The sequence below is a fragment of the Labrus mixtus genome, chromosome 1 (assembly GCF_963584025.1).
Source record: "Labrus mixtus chromosome 1, fLabMix1.1, whole genome shotgun sequence".
Classification (NCBI taxonomy): domain Eukaryota; kingdom Metazoa; phylum Chordata; class Actinopteri; order Labriformes; family Labridae; genus Labrus; species Labrus mixtus.
The window spans coordinates 14,833,326-14,857,102 of record NC_083612.1 but is presented as its reverse complement, the minus strand read 5'-3'; the positions used below and the strand labels follow the sequence as shown (position 1 = coordinate 14,857,102).

General features: G+C 41.8%; 1 protein-coding gene across 1 annotated transcript; it reads right to left on the bottom strand.

Moving 5' to 3' along the window:
• Positions 1-403: 403 nt before the first annotated feature.
• Positions 404-22,422, bottom strand: tnfaip8l3 (tumor necrosis factor, alpha-induced protein 8-like 3). The gene is made up of 2 exons (XM_061034329.1): positions 22,072-22,422; positions 404-1,510 (listed from the first exon to the last, which is right to left on the bottom strand). Exons 1-2 carry the CDS (start codon positions 22,115-22,117, stop codon positions 948-950), a joined length of 609 nt encoding a protein of 202 aa, XP_060890312.1. The 5' UTR covers positions 22,118-22,422; the 3' UTR covers positions 404-947.
• Positions 22,423-23,777: the final 1,355 nt, after the last annotated feature.

Below are 23,777 nucleotides of genomic sequence, written 5' to 3'. Positions count from 1 at the left end.
AAATAATCTATCTGGAGTCCCACCAAGCCACTGGTTCTATGTTTTCCAGGGATGGAGAGCAGAAGAGACCAGAGTCTACCAAATCAACCAGAAATGACCGATATCTGATTTTACTGCTCATGTCCACATTATCATTCGTAAATGTATGTTCGGTGTGCATGTGGGTCAATGGACAGGAAAGCAGTAGCTTCATGCACCATTTGTGGTCAATTTACCTGATCGGATTCACCCGTTCATTCTCAATCATGTTTTTTTTCCCCCCTTGAAAAACTGAAGCAGAATCTTATGTCCGTTTATATTAGTGTGAGGCATAATTTTTAAAATGATCACTATGACTACCAAGAAGAAGGCATAACCCCAACGTACTTTTCATGGAGCCTTTGTCGAAAGAACTGCAAACATCTGTCTTCAAGAAATCTTTAATAAAAGACAACTGTTACACCCTTGTAGAGAAGATTGACACAGATACATAATACACACCATGTCATTGTTGTTCTTATATACAAACACGCACATATTCAAGCGATTCCCATACAAACAAGTGCACAGACACATACAGACAAAGATGCTGATCACTACTACTGATTATCTTTCATTACCAAATATACTTTACAAATGCTTTTTGGCCAATGGTACAGTACACTTTTGCACACAAAGAGGATGACTTGGAATGCTTTAATGTATACGATATGATACAGGCTGTCCAAGTGTGCTGCAATGATCTACTGAGTGGAAAGACAGTCTGAAAGATTCCCACACTGAACCACAGCAGCAGGATATTACAACTTGCTTCATGGATGAAAAAGAAACAGGAAGACAAGAGCAGAAAGAAGGTAGAGGATATGAACAGTCACGGGTGAGCAAGTGAAAAGGAAATAGATGTAGGCAACAGGAGAGACTGGCTAGATGAGAAAGATCTTGAGGTGAAAGAGGTCAGCGGTGGGAGGTTAAAGCGTTCCTTCATCCAGCAGTTTGTTGATGCCATTGCAGATCTTTCTTAGAGAGAGTCTATAGTCCTCTCCGTCCCCGTACAGATCAGCTAGGAACTCACCATGGGCAAAATGGTTGAAAACGTGGTCGATGCGTGCGTGTGATCTCGCGGTCAGATGCTGCTCGACCAGGGCGTGAAGCAGGTCCCTGCACTCCAGCAGGAGCTCTGACAGAATATTCCTGTCGAAGGTGTACTCCACCTCATAGAACGACACTGCAGTCATGGCCGCCTGGTTCATCTTCTTCTTGAAGCGCTCCACCGTGTCCAGCTCGTCTGAGCTGAACTGGTGGTTACGGTACAAGATGCCGATCTTCAGGGCGATCTTGATGACGTCCTTGATGATCTTGTGAGCCTCCTTCTTGCTCTTGGTGAACTCTCGGCTCGTCTTGTAGAGCTCGTCCAAGATCTCGCTGCTGGTGTCGTCTGTCAGCATGTTGGCCACCACCATGGTCGCCATCTTGCTCAGGATCTTTTTCTGGGCCTGCAGTGCCAGGGAGCGAGAGTTAAAGCTCTCCTGTCCTGTGGGGAGAAAAGAAAGACAAAGACCAGGAGCATTGGGTTAGTCACAAAAGTTAGACATCGTTTTTGGGCACTTGGGGGAAGCTCAACATACACACTGACATATTAGAACTTTAAAAATATCGACCTGATCATTTTTCAGTTTGGCTTTGTTTTGGCCTCCATCAATTCAGGAGATACATTTTCCAATATTTCCTACAGCCAATTGCTGACTTTGTTTGATGTTTTTGTTGTTGATGCTAAGTGTAGTTACTCCTGCCAGACGAGAACATTGGCGTATTCAAATTGACTAGTTTTAGTCCATTTGTACAAACCAATCCAGGTGTTGAGTACATTATTAGTGATCTGGTAAACCGATCCTGTAGAAGACGTAAACCCTGTTTTTAAGTTGAACTGGAACTAAGGCTGGTGAATGAGGTCAATAAAAAGAAGAAACAGACCATGTGCTGTGCCTTTAAGACACATTAAATGGATTTACCCCAACACTGTAAACCTAGGGGAAACACTGTACAGTATACTGTATATTGGATAAAGACAGAACATTTCTAAAGAACTTCTCTGTTCATGTTATTGTGCTCTTTATCCACTGCCCTTAAATTTCAGTACAGTATGTTTACATGTAACAGCTGACTTCCATCAAGTCTAACAGGCTTTTCCAACTCTGTTGACCCTTTGTTATATAAATATGAGCCCTTCCTTTCCCCAGTTTTCACTGAAAACACTGTGTCCTTGCTTTAGGATCCGTGAGTGCTAAAAATGAGCCTGGTCTAAAGTTACGATTTCTCACTTTGTCAGAGGAAGACACAGATTTTTTTGCCTTTGTTACACAACTAACTGTTGTGTAACAGGTCATTTGTAGCAGCATTTATGTGATGTGAGTAAAAATGAAGACACGCACTAATAAAAAGTGCACTCGGATGATTCAGTTTTTGGCATGAACCAACTCTACTTCTAAACTTGGGTGTACAGACATTCTGCCAACTGAAATAATCTTTTTGGACAAAACAAAAAGACTCTACCTTAAGAGAGTTTGAATGGTTTTTAATAGTAACAGAAGTTTTTAATAGTAACAGAAGTAGCTTAGCAGGGATCACAGCCAGAGCAAGCTTACGCTGGGGAGTACATGAAAAGCGGTACAGCCTCATTCAAAGCAGGGCGGCGTCCTTCCTGGAGTTGCCTGCGCTGTGGTTGGCTGACTATGGGAGGAATTATAATCTGCTGGATAACATCAAACAGCTGTTCAACGATAGGAACCTCTCTGCACTTAGTCTCTGTGCACTGTAAATGTAAGGGGTCCAGATTGATTGCAGTTCAAAGCTGTGTCCCACTGTTGTCACAATTTATTATAGAGGGGGGATATCAAAGGCTGCCTGCCTCCTTATACAGCCATGACAGCAGTTTAACATTTGTATGTCTGAATGTGAGGAGTGGGAGGACTGAAAAGGGTTTTTATTTAGGTGCCACCCAGCTACAAATTACACACCAGATAACTCCTTTTATGATTAAAGCTCAGGAAGGACTCCTCACTTTTTTCCTGCTGTTTCCTGGGCACACTGTCAGCCTCCTCCTCCTCCTCATCCAAATGTGCGAGAGAAAGAGAGAGAGAGAGAGACAGACAGGAAGAGGGAGAGAGAGAGACAGAGAGACAGCGAGAGGATGGGGGCGTCATGCCCAACAAAAAAAAACAGCGGATAAGCCCAAATTTTCAGCATATCACCTGCTATGTTTTCATTAGAATTCTTTTAGTAACAGTAACCACACAGACTTCACATCTGTACCACATCATCTGTGTGTGTCTTTATATGCTTTATTTCCGGTTACACAAGAGGTTGAACGTTGCAGATAGTTGTGGGAAATCTTATCCCTGGCATTTCATGCGAGTGTGCAGAACTGACATTTCATGTGTTGGTCTAAAGCTGAATGACATTTCGTGCACATGCACTTTAGGCATGACTGTAGGCAAATAGCTTTGTCTACAGTCATGTCACAGTAACAGTAAATCTGGTGCACTGCTCCTTGTGCAGCTTTATGGAAGTGGTGGTGTTGTCTATTGAAGTGGAGAGGATGAGAATGAAGATGTCATACCTAACAAACAAAAAAAGCATCTCTAAATAAATGATGACTCAATTTTAATGAGTAAGATTACTTTTATAAATAAATATGTGAGAGTAGCTTCATTGAAACATTTTTGCATCCACATTAACACACTCACTAACTAGTGCCTTTTGAATCCAAAATGCTCTCAGTTGAGGCACCCTGCAGAGTTAAACTTCAAAGTTATTCAGTTCCATTAATGTCTGCAAACCACTAACTCAGTGTTTCCCCTAGGTTTACAGCCTTGGAGGGGTGGGGGGGGGGGGGGGGGGGGGGGTCACACGCCGACACGCCGACACAAACACTTGAAGGAATCTTGGTGTTCATGGGTTACTTTTAATGACAGCTGTCCTTTTCTATCGGAACGGTATCCTTAAATGACTTCTTTCCCTGATTTCCGACTCTATCCACTATCATATCTCTACAATAAAGGCACAAAAAGCCCCCCAAAAAATTGGGTCTTGTGTAGAACGATTAAAGATAAAAAGTTAAGGTTAACACTTTCCGCAACAACATAAACTAGCTGACTCAAAGACTATCTACAGTCACCATCACTCTGACAGAAACAAGTGTCTCATCCTTGTAGGCTGCTCTTAAGAGACCGCTCTTAAAGACATCAAATGAAACTCATACGGCCTGAGGTGACAGCATGAATAAAGGCAGCAATATGGTGGTTTCCCTGATATTTGAAAAGCAACTCCAGGACATGACTGTGGCTCTCATTAGGCAGATCAGTGTCTTTCATAAACAGGCTCTCTTTGTCACTGTTATTTCCTGTTTCTCTGAAGCAGCTCTTTGTCCCAGGGAGCCTCTGATATTCACAAACCCGACTGGATAGATTTCTGAAACCCTGGCACACTGATAAAGGTGACAGCTTCCTCCATAAAGCCAGCCTTGTCAGACCAGTGGTCGGGCACTCCATTTGGATTTGGATCAGCGATCACTTTCTAGATGAATTTATCCTACAAGCAGATGAACAGACATCTGCATGTAAAGAAGAGTTTAACGTATAAGTGACAAGAGTGCTGCATGAAAGCATCTGGTTTGACCTTTTTCTGTTTTTAATGCAGATCTAAAAGTGGACTAATTATTCCCCCCCCCCCCCCTCCACACAGCCTGGAGCCTGTTTCCGAGGACCAGCAGGTGGCTATCGCCTCACTTGCCTTGACCCTTGTCTCAAGTCTGTTTGCACATTTCTGAGTGATGAAAAATGTAAGCAAAAATGCCGGCGTGTGGGGGTTAAAAAAATACTGTGAAGAATGGACATGAGGCTGCTTGAGGTGTGAGTCAGAGTGCTGGGGGAGGTGGAGGCTGATTCAGAGTCTGGCTGGAGAATTTAGCACATACAGTAAGCGAGGCTAGATGGTTATGAGTGTGCACATGGAGGCTTGAAAAAGTCCGAGCTCTGTTACACAGAGCCGTCGCCCAGAGGCTGAGATGAGTGACATGCATAAACCAGGGTGTCATATTGAGTTAAAGAAGAGTCAAAGCTGTCAGGGGAGAGATGGCCAGAATACTGTTACTTATCCCTCTCCTGTTTTCACACTTTCTCTGCTGCCTGCTCATTATTTTCTCTGCCTCACTTGTCCTCAAGTGTGAAGTTTTCACAAAATAAAGTGGGTATTTTGTACTGTGAGTGGGAAAAGGTTACCGAAAACCTATTCCCACGTGGCTACAGCCATCGGCCCATCACATTGGTTACATAAGCAGAGTGTTTTTGGGAGTTGGTGGAGTTTACTTTAAACATCAGGATTAGTAAGGTGCTTGCTGCTCTCTGGCAGTGGCTGTTGACCAGACAGTCTCTCTTTGTTCCGGCTGATGTTTTTAGAGTGCTGAGTCAACAGTTTCTGCTGCGCTGCATCAGAACATACATCCAGTGTGGAACATGGAGAGCAGCCAAACTTGCTCTGCTAAAGGTGGCGGTCTGCAAAAAAAACAAACATCTGGACTGATTTATATTCCTTTCAGTCAGAAACACTTGTATGAAGGAAGGGACATTTGGGTTAATATGCTTATGTTCTTCCCAAGGGAGATTTATGGCATATTAGCATTTGCATACAAAATGACAGCTTCTCATCATCCTGCCCAACATTGACTATGCTGTGTGTTGTAACAGCTGTGCACCGATGACCATGTTGTTTGGCACCAAAAGTTCAGTAATGACAACTTTGACAGTAGCTTTCACAAGCTTTTTTTTGGTGCAGCCAATAAATGAATGATGGTGGAACAAGGTGTTAAAATTGATTTTGTGTGGGGATCAGTGATAAATATATTTGTTTGGTGAAATAACAAATTGTCGATTCAGCCAACAGGATTGTTATAAACACACTTGTCAATCTCTGAAACTAAGTGATCCCCTGCCAGCAAAAGTAGCATTCAACATATTCACAGTGTTCTGATGTCACCCTAAAGGTATCTACAAGCTGTTACAATGATGTACTTCTGCCATTTCTTGGCTTCCCAGTCTATCAGTTACAAAATAGACAATGTAAAGTCAAAATCTTGTGGGATGTTCTTCCCAATTAAGGATGAAATAACTTTAGTATTTAGCTACTGACAACAGCTAATGTTGTTCCACCCCTTATAGCTAACATTGCTGTTTGATAGTGTGACAAGGTGTGGTATTAAAGACGTAAATTCCATCTAACCATAGTGTTAGCTTGATAATGGTAATGTTAGCTGGCTAACAGTAATTGTTAGCTAGGAATTGATTGAATGCCAATGTCAGCTACTTTGACTCATTATGCCATTAGGTAATTGTTAATCAAATGTGTTATATTTTACTATGAAACATGACCTTATTTCTATAGTGTCTGTTTTTGGGGAAATTGGGAAAAAAGTCAGATTGTATATGATTTTGAAACCAAAGCTATGCCCCAATTGCATTTGAAGACCAATTGTATCACAGTGGAGCGTCAAAAGCTGTTCCATTTTAAAGGGTCTACTGCCGCCGACAAATGCGTCTTAATTTCCCTGGCCAACAAAGGAACCATCCATTGCATCCTAAGTGGCCAAACATATCCCAAGATTCATGGTGCACCAAGTAAAACCAGCTGGCAAACTCTAAAGCTGTGGAGTCATACAATTTTAAATTTTATTAGCCTCGTTTTTTTCAACTCAATCGAAAGGCTACCAATACAAAAGAGGCCTTGAAACTTCAATTTCTAGGTTATGTGACGTAAATTATGTAAGCCAGTTCTGGTACAGCTGTTGACGTGGAAGGTTAAGGGTGGGGACGCTGGTGAAGAAAATGGGCAATTGTCTGTAAACCAGACCAGTTCTTTTCAGCCTGAGTGGTCTATGCAGGCTATGAAGACTGAAATGACACACAGCTCTGGAATACAACATTACAACAACATTAAGCTTCCTACCTGGCTAATAAAAGGCTACAGAGAGGAGATGTTTAACTCAGCTTAACAACATGGACCTTTACCTCTGACAGATACTCCACAGTCTTATTAAAAAATATCCTTTAAAGGTCCCATATTATGCTTTTTCTGTTTTTATTTGCTCTTGCTTGTGTTTTCCAAGTGTCCTGTGCATGTTTAGGCACATCTATTTGCAAAAATTCGAAGTCCGCGGAAACGCGGCTTCTCCTACGTCCTCCTGTTAGCTGTAGCATTAGCTGCACGTAACGCTCGGTTCTAGCCCCCCTCAATAAAAATTTGTCAGTCCGACGTCATTGTCAGTGTGAGATCACTGATCTAAGCCCATTGGCTCGTTGTGGCAAGCCCTGCAGCTCATGTTGCACGCCTGTTAACTTCTGTAGCACGCCCACGATATGCCGTAGCCTGCGGTAGCACAGTAGTGCTAAGGTGCTAATGTTTATGCTCCCCTCGGACGGAGCCAGTGGCTGCATTCCCAATATGGTAAAAGAGGCGGGACATTTCCGAGAACCGTGCTGAGCGACTGACCAATTACGGCAGAGCCGACAGGCCGACAAATCAGATCAGACTTGGCACAGGTGGGAACTCTGAACGTGGGCACTTCAGAGCCTTAGAGAGAGAGTCAGAAGCGAGCCGGTGCATGGAGCAGCAGTTCATGAAAACAGACACTTTTTTCGAAGTTTAGCTATTGTGAACATACTTTAGTAGGTACATAGATTAAATATATGAACCCCTAAAAGGGCATAATATGGGCTCTTTAAGGGAACATATCCACTAGTAAATTCAACACGAGACTTATTGACTTTCTAATCTGGTCATTTTTCTCAACGTACGGGGCAGCTGGGATGTGAGACGGGGCCCTGAGGTTTGTTTTGGTCTCGTTCCAAAGCAACCAGAGGAATGAACCATTAGCGGGACCAGCAGCTCACACTGACAAGGTCCGACTGGCCTTTACTGAGTCAATGCTGGAGGCAATTGCGGGCTTCTCGGCCGGAATGCTGCAGAACACGCACGCATGGCTGAGGGCGGCAACTGTGTGTGAGAGTGTCCTTTAGGGTTTATCTGTTTTTATTCTGGTCTTGATAGAATAAACACATTTAAGATTAGTCATCATCACAATTTAGAGGAAAGCTTGTTAACAACAACAATCACTTCTATTGATGGTGATGACTGAATGGATCTGTGTACACAAAACAAACAAGGTAAGATAACAGGCAATAAAGGTCCTACCACATTAAATACATCAATCTGAATGCTCTCAGACCAGTAGGACCTTACATCAGGTGATTGGGAAACCTCTCTGTGTATAACTGGATGGGTATCTATATGAAATTAAGTTATGAATACCAAATTAATGTACTACACTTAAAACTCAAGCACATGAAAAGGTAAAATAAAAAATCAGCTAATGATGACAACAACAAAAATGTGGAAAATAAATGCATCTAAAGATTAAAAAAAAAAAAAATTAGCATGCAAAACTAAAAGACCCTGAAAAAAAATCAAATGTCATGTTCTCATACTGATTTCCCCCTGAAAGCTGTGAGATGCTGTGATGGAAATGTTTTTTATTTTCTTTTTTCCACCATTCGGAGCTTCTGCAAGACTCGATCCTAACTCAGGTGGACACACACACACACACACACACACACACACACACACACACACACACACACACACACGAGAAACACAATGCTTGACCATGCCTTCCTGTCTGAGGTTGCTACTGACAACATGTTTAGCATGGACTAACAAGGTCACACTCCCTGCACAGGTGCATGGGTTGTGTTTTGCTTTATTTCCTGAGAGACTCAGGTTACATGTTCATCACAGGTGCATACACAACACACACAGGTGCTCTGACATTATCAGGGTTGCATGTGATGAAGGTGTAAGAGTGAAAGACGAAAAAAAAAAATAAACATACTGCTTAGCTCATACAACCCTCCCTCTAAACATTATTACTTCAAACAGCCAAACCGTACAAGTTGCTGACGGACAACCGAGCTCAGAGATTCAGAAAGGTGTGTTTGTGTTTTTGGTGTGTGACAAACAAAAAGCCTTTTGAGCTGTGCAAAGCTTCCGTGTAGCTGAGTTCTACCAAATTCCCCTGCTTTACATTTAATTTCCACGTGTAAGCTAGTTTCCATTATATAACTGAATAGTCAAAACAGGCCAAGCCATTCTTTGCACCCTGTAAATGCTAAAACACACATTTTCCTTTTTACAAGGGGAACAGTAGTAACAGTGTAAATCCCCTTTGGCCTCACGTGTAAAGCCGGACATTAAAAGGTCTACTGCACATACAAGACAGACCTTAAATCTTGCAGCTTTATTGGCAAAAAAAAGTCCAAGAAAAGTCCTTCACGATAAAGTCTTTCCCCCATCATCACTGTCTTTTTACAGAGTGAAAACTCAGCTTTTACACTGTATCAACACTAAAAAAAAAAATTGGGAAAAAAAGTTCTTTCTGCCAAACAGAAGTGACAGCTTGACTTCCTCTTCTTTTTGCTGTGGCCCTTTAGTGTGCTTTTGGTTTCCAATAAGGAGTCGCTGTAGACTCTCTCTCTGGCTGCCTATGCAGGGCTAAAGAGGAACAATGGAGTGGGTCCTTCAGCTATAGTAAAAGGGGTTTTTAATAGCCTGCAGGGTTTGTGTTAAGCAAGAGAGAGGCCAGTGGACTGGAGTGGGGAGCAGGGGATGGTGTTGTGTGCCAGCTGGTGCCAGAGCTTGACAGGCGGATATGGAGGAAGGATATATCTAGGTTTTGTGTTTACCTGTAGGCCCCCACACACATGCACACAGACATATAGTAAACAGAGTGTGCTAATAATCGTCACCATACTGTTCTACACAAGGAAAAAGCTGCAGAAGCATCCAGGCAGTGAAAAACATGGAGACTCTTGATCTGCCCAGGCTCCATGCTGCAGAATTTTGGACTCCCACAGCTCTAATCAGACGATGACTCAAACATACCTCCCCTGCTCACACTCTCTTCTACTGAATGCCCGTGTATTTTTGTATCTAGCTGAAAGTAATAAAGATTGAGAAAGATGTGGTTTCTATTCGAGGAAAGCGACAGAGTTCAGCGTGGTGCATGTTGTGCATTATTCATGACAACTAGAAACGGACTCTGAGCCAGTTTCCAAAGGGCACTGTGACGTTAAAAGAGGTCCTTCACCGTGCCATTACCAGCTGCTCAGGATGTAGAGCGGCACCCAGACCTTTAGGGTTAATAAATAACTCCATTTTAATACTGTAATGACTCTCGTTTCTGTGAAGTGGGGCTTTAGAGCGTAAAGTTCATCCTCTTTTGTAGAGGAGGATCATTTAGTGTGTCTGGCTGAAAAGTAGACTGCTTACAGCTTCCTCGTACTGTACTGGAAGAAAGTAAAGGAGGGAAATGCAGGTTTTTTATTCTTACGGTAATCTTTTTATGTCAACAAGATTTCGTATGCTATGATGTATATCAGTGATCACATCAATAAAACAACCTTTTTCTGCTTTTACAATTGAGTTTTCTGTGTTTAAGTAATTTTCTTTGGTTTGTGCAGGTGTTTCCTGTCCCTGCTTAAAACTAGATTTTGTTCCTCCTTAACCGGGGTCAGGCACAAATCGTTGCATTCGATAAAGATCGCTTAACCAGTAATAAAAAAGAGAACATTTTAAATGAGCAAGAGAATTGATGTGCAAGTAATAATGATGTTGATCAAGTTTCTCATTAAATTTGCTCTTAAAACTACACTGGTTATATTAAGGCTGTATCCCATGAATTGCCTTTTAAGGCTGTTTGTGGGAGGACAGTGTGAATTCTATCCAAATGCCTTCATTTGAAGTCTGGCCAATAGAAATCAACAGATTTGTACTTGACTTGATAAATCTGTTGGTCTGATTTTACTGCCAATATTTGCTGATGGCAGATAGATTTGTATCAGTGTGTACTTCTGCCAATAAACAGAAGACGTTACACATAAATGCCAAAGATATGCTTATAAGTATGTTAATTATCATTCCTTTTTTTTAATTTCTTCTACCAAATAAGCACAGATACGTTTGCTTTATATCTGAAAACATCCTCAGCATAAAAGTTAAAGACAATAATTGGGGTTTGTATATAAACTGTCGGTGTTATTTGTTTATGCTACAGTTTAAAATATTATCTGAGCTCCCATTGGTGGATAGCCTTAACAATGCATTATCATAAAGCTCTATTCATACCAGCTACAGTATGTACACGTGTTAAATGTTGATGTCACATATAAAACTACTCAGTAAAGTGAATATAATCTGGTTACATTACAAACAACATGGTACAATGGCTGCATGTAATGGTTTTATTGTTCCTGAACTAAAAATTAAAGCATTTTATGTTTTCTCCACACATTCTTTGGTCAGCTGACTTTGCTGTTAAACCGTTTGGTGCATGTGTAAATATATACTGTATATGTGTGTATATAAATCTTACAACCTGCCTTCTTAATCTGTTTCAGAGTTTGCTTGGGTAATATTTGAACCCTTCTCTCCAGGTCTATAAAAATAAACATTTAGCAGTATTCATGTGAACAATGGGGAGCAGAACTATGAATGCCTTGTGACTTATGCAACAATACCGTCGTTCCCATATTTGAACAGTTTCACATCTCAGACCTCTCAATGACCGGGTCTGTCTATAAACACAGTAAGACATGTGTGACTCATTTTATGAGCGTGCTTAAATCACAAGAGATAGACTGCGAGTTTTCAACATGTTTGGTGGTATAATACCTAATAAAAACTGGTGTACTTATTTTTTCGATACATTTGGTCCTGGATAAGATATAACCATTTTGATTTATGATCTTTAAAAACCTAAAAGAAACCCTCTAACATCTCTCCGTCTAGTCGACTTGTAAGTCAAAGAAAAATGAATGAATCTGAAAGGAACGGCCCCTGAAAAAGACTCACCAGGCAGTCTGGTGAAGATGGAAAAAAGGTAACTTGGCCGTCACTAGACTTAATGATATTCTCTGCACGGTCAGAATTCAGGTCAAAATGCAGCACAAGGTTGAGTCCGCATTACTGGAAAATGCATAATGGATACAAATCACTTAAAGAAAACCTGGTATGACTGTTTCTCATTAATAGTAGAATGATGCATGCTAATGTTGCTGTAATGAAGAGGTCTGATGTACAGTTTGTTTAATCCTTAAGTGTGTTTATCCTGGGACTATGGTCTGAGTGTCTCTGCTGTGACTAACAGTCCACAGAGAGGCACTTAGGAGGCGCTCTGAGTCAGGAGGGACTCGGGAACAGATTGAGTTTGGCCTCGGCACAGCTTTATTTAATGCTCTGTGCCTCATCTCGTTCTTTGTCTCTACTCAAGAGTTTTAATGGACGTGTCCCCGTAGAGCCGAACCAGAGAGACGAGCAAAATGGAAGCAGTGGCGGGAAACGTCTGATTGAGTTATGTTTCACTGGTTTTGATCGCCTGTCACATGTAACGAGAGGGTGGAAAAGTAGGTGAGAGAGATGCCTGGGATTTGACCTCCACCTTTAGCCCTGCCCTTGACTTTCATTACGTTCCCTCCTCGTTATGAAGACCACAGTCGTGGCTGGTCCTCAGAGGATGAGAAGTGGTATCCAGGACATCCTGTTAGGTTGCAGTGTGGACTGTAAGGCCCTGTGAGATCCCTAACCTCTAACCTCTCCTCTGCTTTAAAGCTAATGTCTTCACCAGCTGTGGTCTGCTGATGTCTGCTATTGTTTAGCTGGTGAGGAGCCAGGCCACAGTTAGCTGGTTAAATGGGCATGGGAACTAGCTGGAGGCTGTCTCCCCTCCCTGAACCCCTCCTCTGGGAGCTTCTCTGGAAAACTACTAAGCAGCGATCGCTGACATACAAATCCTGTCAGGTTGGTGTTGGTTAAGGGCAGAAATACTGCATTTCTACAAATGTATTATAGATGTGCTAATATTGCGTTTCTTCAACACATTAAGGATTCAAACTATATCCAGGTTTGGCATTTACAGATAAATTCCTAAGCTGTCTCTGTTCCTGGGAAGTTGAAACACTCACCGTCTGGTAAAAACTTAAAAAAGTAAATTTGGTGGCCTTAATTATGTTAAAAGCTTACAATCATGAGGACTGACAAAATCCATAAAATCAAATAATAAGCTCGTTAGCTACTTTGTACTTCACAGTAATGTGAAAGAGATGGGATTTTGGTCTCTGGTAAATTCTTTGAACTTAATTGAATTGATTAAAGGATAGCCCCCTGAGATGCAGCATCTCATTTCCAAGGGGGTCTTAAAATAGAGAATATTATTGATACAGATGGGGTGTGTTCTGTAGCCTGCACTCTGGTTTTCTCTACATGCGTTGACATGTAAATTGGTAATTGTAAAAATTGGATTTATGCTGCCGTTAAGGAAGCATAATCCTTTCACACCATGTCTTTCTCCTCACAGGGTCTTTGATTTATTTGCACAGCAACAACCTCTGTTTATCTATAATTCACTGAATATAAACCATAATACTTAAAGTTCACCAATAAACCCAGTGACTTTTTAAACACCAGCGTTAATGTCCAGCGATCTTCACACACTAAAGCTGCAAAGGAGTGTGAGAAAGCAACAAAAATGGCGTTTGATTGATGTGATCAGTGAGAGATGCAGCTCAGAAGAAAAGATCCTGGAGATAACTACCTCAAAGAGTGATATAAGAGATTTTATTCATAACAAAGTGGCACTCCTTTTTTAGAAGGCTGGGTACAAATGAGGCTGTGTGTGCTTATGTGCAGACTGTAATGATAGACTGTCAGACGGAGGCCTAATAGAAAACAGAGAAGGATAAAATATTGTGGCTTTTTCTGCTTACTTTATCAGGCCCGCACCGAACTTGAAGGTTTTATTAACTTTTTATTCCCAAAAGAAATAAAGCTGTAAACTATACGCTATCTACAGAGAATGAAAGATGGAAGGCGGCAGAGCTGCAGTGTGTACATTTTCATTTCACACCATTCAGTCAAGTGAGCAAGAACATTGGGTATGAAAGACGGGCTCTTTGCTTGAAAAGTGCCTTGAAATTTTATAAACGAGAGCTGTCTTTTTCTTTGTTCAAAATGTATACACAAACATGTTCCAGTTGTACTGGGAGTCTCCAGATGTGCCACTCCACTTAAAAAAAAGCATGGAGGAGTGATGGAAGGGGGGATGGAGGAGGTGGGGGTGTTAAAGAAAGAGAGATGTGTCCACGTTGTGATCGTGATGCTCCTGTCAAAGTCTCTTTCCATCAGACGGAGACCCACACAGCATGGAAAGCATCTTCCCACCATCAATTCTTTTTATATCATCTGTAGCTGTATGAGGAACCTGCTGTATTGTTTCTTTTGTCAAACAGGAATCTCTCGTCTTTTTGTCTTATCTTTTTCTTCTCTGTCCATTTCTCACCAGATCTACAACACTGAGCCGAGCGTGAGTGGCAAGGAAGCAAGGGTTTTCCGGCCCGGGGTGAGTGGCTCCTCTCATAGACCTCTGCCAAGTCTCAGCACGCTGTGGCATCATTTACAAAGACTCAAAAACATGCGCGCACACACACACACACACACACAAATCCCTGCACACACATGCACGATCATCTGGGCCCTGCCAGCTTTCCCCATAACTTTGGCCTCCTGGTTTGTTTACAAGTTCACCCGCTTTAACTGGGTTAACGTTGAAGAGAGGAACTTGGAAGCTACAAATGACTAGAACCACAGTCTGTTAATGCCCTTATGGAACTGACTCCCTACCCGAGCATCCAAAACTCAGTGGACTTTCTCATCCAGGGTCATCAGAGACTGAAACTATTTCCTTTAATGAATCTCATAAGGGTTAACTTCTCTGTATGGCTGTATGGTGATATTTAAGACCTGGTCAGTTAGACAAAAGTGACACAATGGTTCTGTTAGCAATGAATACAGCTCTGACCTTTTGGGTTGAAACCATAAACTGTTTTAAACATGGACGTAGTCTCAGTGATGTCACACATTGGTTACTAAAGGGGAGTTTTAATGCCCAATGATGGCAGCCGCCATATTGGCAATGCTGTCTCAACCTAACCTCCGGTCAAACTTGTAAAAGGAAAAGAGGTGGAGGTGAGGTGGGCCTTAAGCCTCTTGGCTTGAAGTTGGATCAGTTATGTCCTTAATTATACAAAACTCCTATCCTTCATGAAATCAAAATAGGTGGGTTTTAAAAACTGTAGTGTGTGCCGATAAAGATATGAACTATTCAGACTAAAATCATATTTTTAACCGTTAAGGGCTGTAAACGTGTTTATGCCTGCTGTCATTTTGGGCATGGATGTGTATGTAACTTACTTCTGCGCCTTTTACATCTAGCAGGTTGACGCTTGGTTTAAACTTATGGGCAGCAGGTGTACAGCCCCAACCAATACGAATTTTCTGGCCACGCAGAGAGGTGGGGTAACTCTCTAAAAAGTAGGGAGTAGGTTAGTTCAACCCGTAAACCAGAGCCACACAGCAGATCCTTTATAGATCAAGGGGTCCATGATGTTTGTAATTCAGGGAGTAGGAGCCATTTAAAAAAAAAAAAAAAAAAAACGCTTTAAAGTGGGTAACAACAGACAGAAGTTAGAAATCTAATTTGAAGCTGAACTACATTTGAAAATGGTTTCTGAACCCAAATTTTTACCTTTTCTATGAGACTGATGACACAAAAAAATGAAGAAAATAAATGATAGGAATAGAGGAGCTGGCTGAACATTGGCTGGCCTGTATGATATTCTGGGAATTAACAACATTTAGCATTAAACATCTACAGCTTCCACAGATTATGCAAACACAATGTCCTAATTGCAAGTATCATAAGTTGTTGTTTTAATTATACATGGCGAGATGTTTACATTTAAGTTGTTAGTATAGTAGCAGATGTTACAGCTTTGAAGAAGTAAGCAGACTTAAACCCACAGTGAGTAAATAACAGGGAGTTATAAATGTTTGGGGGTACAATGGTTGACCCAGAAAAGGGGCGGGGTTTAAACTGTCGATGCTGTCTCTATTAAAAGGTTTCTTTTCTTTGATTGAAGTGTTAAAAATGGATCAACTTTGAACTTTGGCCCTGAAAGGCCTTCACTGTGTATAACACCCTAAAGGGGAAGCCAGAGTGCTGCTGCTCTCTTCGCTGCCAACCCACCACTAACTAATGACCAGGAAATAACTGTGGTTCCCTCGCATAAAGACACACACACATTTGTAGATTTGTTTCTGACTTTCAGTGTCTACATTCCTTCTCTTAACCTAACCCTCTCCACTAAATCTAATCCCTCCGTGAGTTAATTAAAATCCCAGCCTTTAAGGATAACAGTGTGTGCAGAGGTTTTTGTCTCTCTCTGCTGCCATTAGTACCAATGAAACGTTTCAGTCCACAAATGTAATTGCGTAATGTTCTCCTCCTGTTTCGCTGTCTCGTACCTCCGAGGAGCAAAAAGCTTTAAAGGTACTATAAAATCCCCTCGCTTTGCTTTTTACTGCTACATTAGTTATTGTCATATTATTATGCTGAAGGTGGGTGTTGTGCATTTTCCTACCCCAACCTCGGTAATGCTATTATGAGCACTGTTCAGTTGACTTGTGCCAGAGTTAAGTGTGAAATGCTTTGTGTGTAATTGCCTCCTACTCAACCTCACTTGCTGGTAACTTTTTTGCAGCCGTAATAGGCGAGTGGAAGAGGAAAAGCCTCCATTTAACTTGATGTAATCTGCATGTAAGGTTATATTAGGAGGAAGTTGGCAAGACAAGCGCAGACTGCCGCGGCCTCCACAAAGACGTCAGACTTGGACTAAGTTGAAACAGGAAACCATACCTAAGAAAACTGATAACTTTCCTAAAAATGTCCACACAGATTAAAAAAAAAAAAAAATTAACCAACATACAAGCACCTGCGTCATAGCTCGTACGTGACGGTTTCTATATACCTGAACACGCTCAACGCTCCTCTGACGCCACTCCAGCCTTCTCTTAACACACACTGCCCTCCCTCAGACAGCCCTCTCCTCTCACTCTAGGCGCCACTGGTGACTGTTTGCTTTGCTCCGACTGGCCCTCCAGCGAAACCACAGCCGCCTCCTCCTCCTCCTGCGTGTGTGTCTATGAGGCCTCGTCAAAATGCCTCTGCGGTCTAATTCCATGTTTCAGTAATGGCTCAGTCGTGGGGAAACAATTGCCTTTCCAAATGTCCCACAAACACTATGAAATGCCGCAGAATTATTGCGTTAGCACATGCATGTGCATAAAGGGGAATACACACTCGCACAGCGGTCAGAAAACCTGGAGTTTTAGTTTGAAGCTGCAGCTATAAGAGGGAAAAAAGCTTTTTCCTGAGTCGTCTTTTCCACTTACAGCTTCACTCCTGACTCTTTTTTCTCTAAGTTCCTGTTACAGTTTTCCAGAAGCAGCTCCTTGTGTGTGTGTGTGTGTGTGTGTGTGTGTGTGTGTGTGTGTGTGTGTGTGTGTGTGTGTGTGTGTGTGTGTGTGTGTGTGTGTGTAGATGGCTGGTGCACATTTTCCATCTGCGAGCCAGATTAAAGGCGGAGGAGGAGGGAAAAAAAAATCAGAGATGCATGTGTTAGAAAAGCCGAGGGAAGGAGCAAGGAGCAATGCGGGCATTTTTTTAGCGTGTGTGCGCATCTGTAGATGGGAGTGTTACACTCTGCCTGTCTCTCATGTGTGAGGCATGTGGTCTGTCTGCCAACATAGCAATCATGAGGCAGAAGCTCTCCTCTGATTGCCGGGTACTCCTGGTTTGGCCTCATTCAGCAGCCATTTTTATCAAAGATCTTTGAAGTGTTTGTGGAAGTGTGGATCAGTGGCGATTAACGCAGCATGTAGAGCTGAAGTGTTTGTTAGTTTGAATATGGAAATTGAGGACCTGGCTGAAGATTACATTTCAGTTTTGTCATCAAACATCTGCAGTTTGTTTTTGTTTCTAATGGAACCACAGCGACAGCCCTCGTGCACTCATGAACCTTACAGCTGTTATTACAACAGCAACACAGTTTCTGCTTTCCATAGAAAGTCTGAAGGAGCCGCGGACGGATGGAAATAGCTCTGCAGATGGCAGATTGGGTTTTGGTTGTTACAGTGAGCCGCATCGCCATGATGAATCAGCCAAAAGTAGACTGTGGGCTGATAATTCACCAACATAATGTCAGACTATTAAAAGGAAATGTTCAATATTCAGTAAAATGCAAATATGTAGTCTTTGTTGTTCACCAATTAAGTGAAACGCGGACTCCACCAGTCCTGAAGCAAAGCAGGTGTGTTGACAGTCAGCTTCACTTTGACTCACTTTGGTTCATTCAGCTACTGACCTCCACAGGAAGGAAAGGCAGGGCTGCTGGATGAATCAGCTTGAAGGTATTGTTATGCTCATTGAAATGCTCACTGCATGACTGGATAATTATCGGGAAAAATGTAAGTGTTTTATATCTTCTGTGTGAATTCCACAGGGTATTTCTTTCGCTTTTAACTACATTTCCGATGATTGTGACTGGCACTCGTTCCATACAAATACAGACAGGAAAAGGTGGAGAAAAGATAGGAAACATTGTGACTCTCGCTTTTGATTCTCTCTCTTTTACTCCACAGTCGAAGTTCTTTCTATCAATGATAACCTAATAAAAAAAACTCAAAAAGCACACGTTTCACACTTAAAAGCACGCGTTTCACTTCAAACAGTGTTTGTGTCAATGTTCTTGCATTTTTATTGTGAAATAATCAGATAAATGTGAAGTCACACTGAATAATTCCCTCTGCGGTTAAAACGTTTCAAGAAGCAAAACTTTCATTTGAGGTACATCAGCAGGAGCGATCACATTTTGGTGTCAGCTCGGGTAATTATAAAGTCATGCATCTATCTATGTATTTTTAGTATCCTAGCAACAATATTCTCATGATTAAAACCATTTCAACACATTATGCGTTTTCTTGGCTTTCCATGTTGAAAACTCAACCTCCCGAGTTTGACTTGAAGACAGCGTAGCCTGCAGCTGAATGTGCTGAGGTCAGGAAGGATCTCCAAGGGGTTTTCAGAAAGCAATGTGGGAAGAGTAGAAGTGAAGAACAAAACAACAGCGAGGGATATTCAGGAATGGACCAAAGATCATTAATTAATAATAAAGAGAGTAGCTGAGGTTGGAGCGAAGAGAACACAGAGATCTTAGTTGTTCTCTTTACTACAACCACTAACAGCTCAAGGGCAGAGGAGAAGGCTGAAGGGTCAAAACCACTAAAAAACAAAACACCACAATATTTACACTGCTCCAGTTTTGTGCCAGAGAACAAATTTAAAGCACGGATCAATCAACCATCCCCCATCCACACATCTAGAGTTAAGGGTCATGTTTGTGTACAGCAACACTTTCAAAATACTTCCGTACATGTTTTGTTAAAGACGGTTGCCCTCATTTAGGGAGCCAAACCTGCTTTTTTTTTTTTTCTGGTGACAGGAGAGTAGACACTGCAGCACAGACACAAAGCAGGATGCATGTTGAGTGGGACTCAGGCTCTGGGTAAATGGGATTCTGCTTTTCTCCTCACATCACCCTTACTCTTCAACATGTGCCACATAGATTTTTATCCCTAAATAATACAAGCTTGAAAGAGTTAATTCCTCTTGGACTACAAAGGCCCACTATACATACATGAGCGCTTTGACAGATCACAGCATCAACAATAAGATGACAAATGTTTCCAGGATTCTGCTCAGGCCAACTCCACGGAAAACATTGTGCATCCCCTCACATGCATGTGTAATGTATAAAGCCTCTGTCCCTGCAGATTAGCTAGGTCCACTGACCACGTCTTCTTAAAATATAAGACCCAAGTGAGTTCAACATACCAAGATATCTTTCTGTTATCTGGCTTCACTAACCATAACACAAGGCAGTCATATGATGTTTGTTTTCAGCTCTGTAGGTCAACCCTGTGGGCAAAACAGGTCAGCTGTGGGGCATAATAAACTAATTGCCCACTATGCTAAAGCAATTGTTAGGTTTCATCAAAAGGTTACAAATATCTGACTTTGATTCAATTTAGCCGTTGAACGAAGTACATTTTTAGATCCTGGATCTTTGTAAGATCTTTTCTTACTGAGTATGAAAGTCTAGATTCTTTAAGCTTGAACTCTTGTGGTGTCCAAAAACCTTTGGGGAGGGGGACTTCTTTAAAAAAATCTAAATTTGAAGCTGTAGGGATGTTCCTAGACAAGTCGATTAGGCGACTAATAAAAATCCATTTGAGCGACTATAGTCGAAAAGGTAAGAAAAACTCATAAAACAGACAAAATTAAGCATAATGTGTTTATAATTGTCTGCGGGTTAATAAGCAACTTGGTTTGCCGAGCGTAGCTAACGTTAGCAGTACAAGCTCCGCCAGCCTTCGTTTCTCCTGGCATGTTAACGTTCTTGTTCTAAATGTAGTTACAAATTGTAACTGGTCCTTATGCGAAACTTAAACCTGACATACATGCTTTTTTATCTTCATTGTCTTAACAAAATACTGCTGCTCCCACGAGATGCTAAAAGTGCAGCACAAGTTCTTAATACGGTTAGATACCCACATAAGAAAAGGAAGTCTTAACCTTGCAGTGCCTGTCTGAAATCAGTAATGGCTGCAGATATGTCATCGTCCACTGAGAATGCACTTAAAGCTTTCTGGCTCTTCTATTAAGGTTCCTCTCTCTTTCCAAATGGACCAAAAGACAGACAGACAATGGGCCAGATGGACAGACAGATGGTTGGAGTTCATCAGAGCATCATTAACATACTAGGCTCTACAACTTCAAATGAACAGAAACACAGCCACACCGTCACAAACACGGGACCGCCTCCAACTGGGGCAACAATAGACTCATTAAATATAGCCTCCATTATTTGACACCTAAAGCAGTTTACACATGCATACATTTACTAAAGATATACACAAGGGGTGGGTAAGAACGTCTAACATATCATCATCCTGACCGGTATGATACAATCATTGAAAATATTGTTATTCTAATGAAATAAATGATGGCGTTCTAGAAAGATCTCCCTGCCAATCTGCATCACAGTGACACAGCTTCCTTACTTCTTACCTATGACGCTTATAGCATTATTTGGGGTATCTTTTGAACCCCAAAAGTTGATTTGCTGCAACAAGTTAAAATCCTCTTGACACATTTGATTCATGATCTTTGGACTCAACTCTGTCTCCAGAAGGCTGTTTCATCTCCTGGCTCGCATTTTCCACAGGATCACAGTTCAATGAATCGCCCACATGAGAGGAATGCATGAAAAAAAAATCCCAAAAGAGAACTTTAAGAGGGTGAGTGTTTCTGCAAGAGTCCAACTGTTCACCCTCGTCATTGCAATAAATCTTTGCCCTTTACTCTGACACCATAAAATATCTCCAGCAGAATTTATATAAGAAACAGGCACACAGAACTTTGAGGTCACCGAATCCAAACATTTTCATATTCAGGCCTGAGTGTTTGATGCCTGCACGGAGAAAAAAGAAGGGGACTTTGCTCATTTGCAGAGGCTGCGCTGTCTCTGTGTTCACGCTGGACGTGTTGATGAACTAACTGTCTGCACGTGTCGGAGCTTGTCTGTTCCTGGTGGTGACTGAGTCGGCTTTCATCCGCACACACAGCGAGGCTCCACCAGTCACCAGCATCAGCGTGAACGTGCACCACAGTGCACACATTACATGTCTTCGCTACATCTCAGAAGTGATCAATTCCACAGATAGATACTAGATAAAGTGACTCTTAAAGTTGGAAATCAGTTGAGTTTTCTGCAGCAGCTATTTCTTGTTGCATTAAAGAAATATTTAGAGATTTAATCAAAAGATCAGTGCAAGAAACCTGCAGTGAGATAATTACTGTAGACAAAGGATGTGTCTGTTGAGTCATAAAAGTGCTAAAAAAAAGAAAGCAAAAACTTGCTGATCCTTGAGGTAAACTAAAATACAGCACTGTAGAATGTGTTTGTGTGTTGTGCTTTAAGCTTTAAGCTTTAAGCTTTTTTTTATCCAAGTATTCATGTTCCTTTTGAGTCTTACCTGGAGAGAGGTCTCCGTCACTCTGCTCTCCGGAGTCTGAATCCATCTTCCCCTGCAGGACGCTCAGAGGCTGCAGACGCTCTCTCTTATTCCTCTCTCTTTTTCTTCCCTTCCCTCTTCAGAGAGTCCTCTGACTTCTTATCCCAGAGAAAAAACAAATTAACGCAATGTTATTTTTTTCTTCCTCCTGGTGGCTGAGGTAAACTTCCCCTCCCAGCCTGAATCACTGCAGCTGTGAGAGGAATGCTACTAGACTGATTTGCTGAGCTGTCCTCCTTTTCCTTTAGCTCCCTTCTCCTCTCCTGACTCTCTCAGTTCCCCTCTTTCCATCTCCCTCTCATCTACTTTCCCTCCCCTCGCTCACTTTCGGCCCGTCCCCTTCTCTGTTTCTCCCTCCCTTGTCCCTTCCACTCGGTCCCTCCTCCTCCTCCTCCTCCTCCTCCTCCTCCTCCTCCTCCTCTCATTCGGCGCTGTCACACTCAGCCTCTTCACGCTCTCTCCTCTCAAACTCTTTCTCTACCTCTTTCTGTATGCTGTAAGTGCTGTCTCTTCCTCTCTCTCTCTCTCTCTCTCTCTCTCTCTCCCTCCCTCCCTCCCTCTGTCTCTTGGTAAGAGAGCTGCCTGTGTTTTAGCAGAGAAGTGAGAGAGTCTCATTCATGGCAACTTGAAATTCATCTCCAGCAGTAAAAATCCCATGACCCCTTGTTACTGCCTGTTACAAAATCTGGTCTGTTGTGGTCACAGGATGACATGCTAAAGGTTACTGTTTTACTATTGACATGACTCTGTATGCTTTGGGTCATAAAAAAGTTTGTTTAGTGTCCTAGTTTAATAAAAGTCAAGCCTTTAACAATCAGGTAGTTGTTTTCTAACAGAAGTCCCTTCTTTGAATCTGATACAGCCAGGTTTCTTGTGTTTGATTTTCAAGGATGCTTGTGCATGATATTTCAAAGTGGGGTAACAAAGCAGCCAAGCAAAGTAATCAAGTTCATGATAAAAGGATGGGTGTCTTAAGTGTCCTTGAACACTAAAATCTTCAGCGAACACTCTCCTTACAATACAACACCATTAGACAAACACGTACTGTAACTTAAGAAATGTCATTCTATACGACTGTAAGATGTAATTGATCTGGTTCTAGGCTCATTTAAGTCCAAACAATGGAACGTTTGGCAACATGAAGGTCAGAGCCTATAGAGATATGTGCATAAACAGAAAAATATTCAACCTTTTCGCAAACTTTACATATCTTCTTCGCTATCAAGTGTTGTTTTTAAACTTTGAAAAAACGTTCTTTTTACTAACATCTAATGACTGCTTTACCTGACCCTTCCCTGTAGCTCTACAGAGCATTTTGGCATCTTTCAGCTCATTGTTTTGGTTTTTCCCTGCTTATTTCCAGCAGCAGTATCCGGTGTGAAAGTGTAAACTGTGATTAATCCAAGGCTTGCCTAACCACATGCACCACATGGCAGACAGAGAAAGTTAATGACTCAACATAGCGGAGCATTTAGCAGCTAGAGAGCAGGATACTTCCCTCAGGAGACTTGAGATTGTTGGGTGGCCAAAAATATGACTCCAAATTAAAGTTGATGCTACCTGGTGTGTTTAAAAGTTTTCCAACACCTTCACCTGAAAACCTTAAAAAAGCAACATGTTAATATGTTTGCATGTCGTTCTACTGCCCCCAAGTGGCCAAATAATCT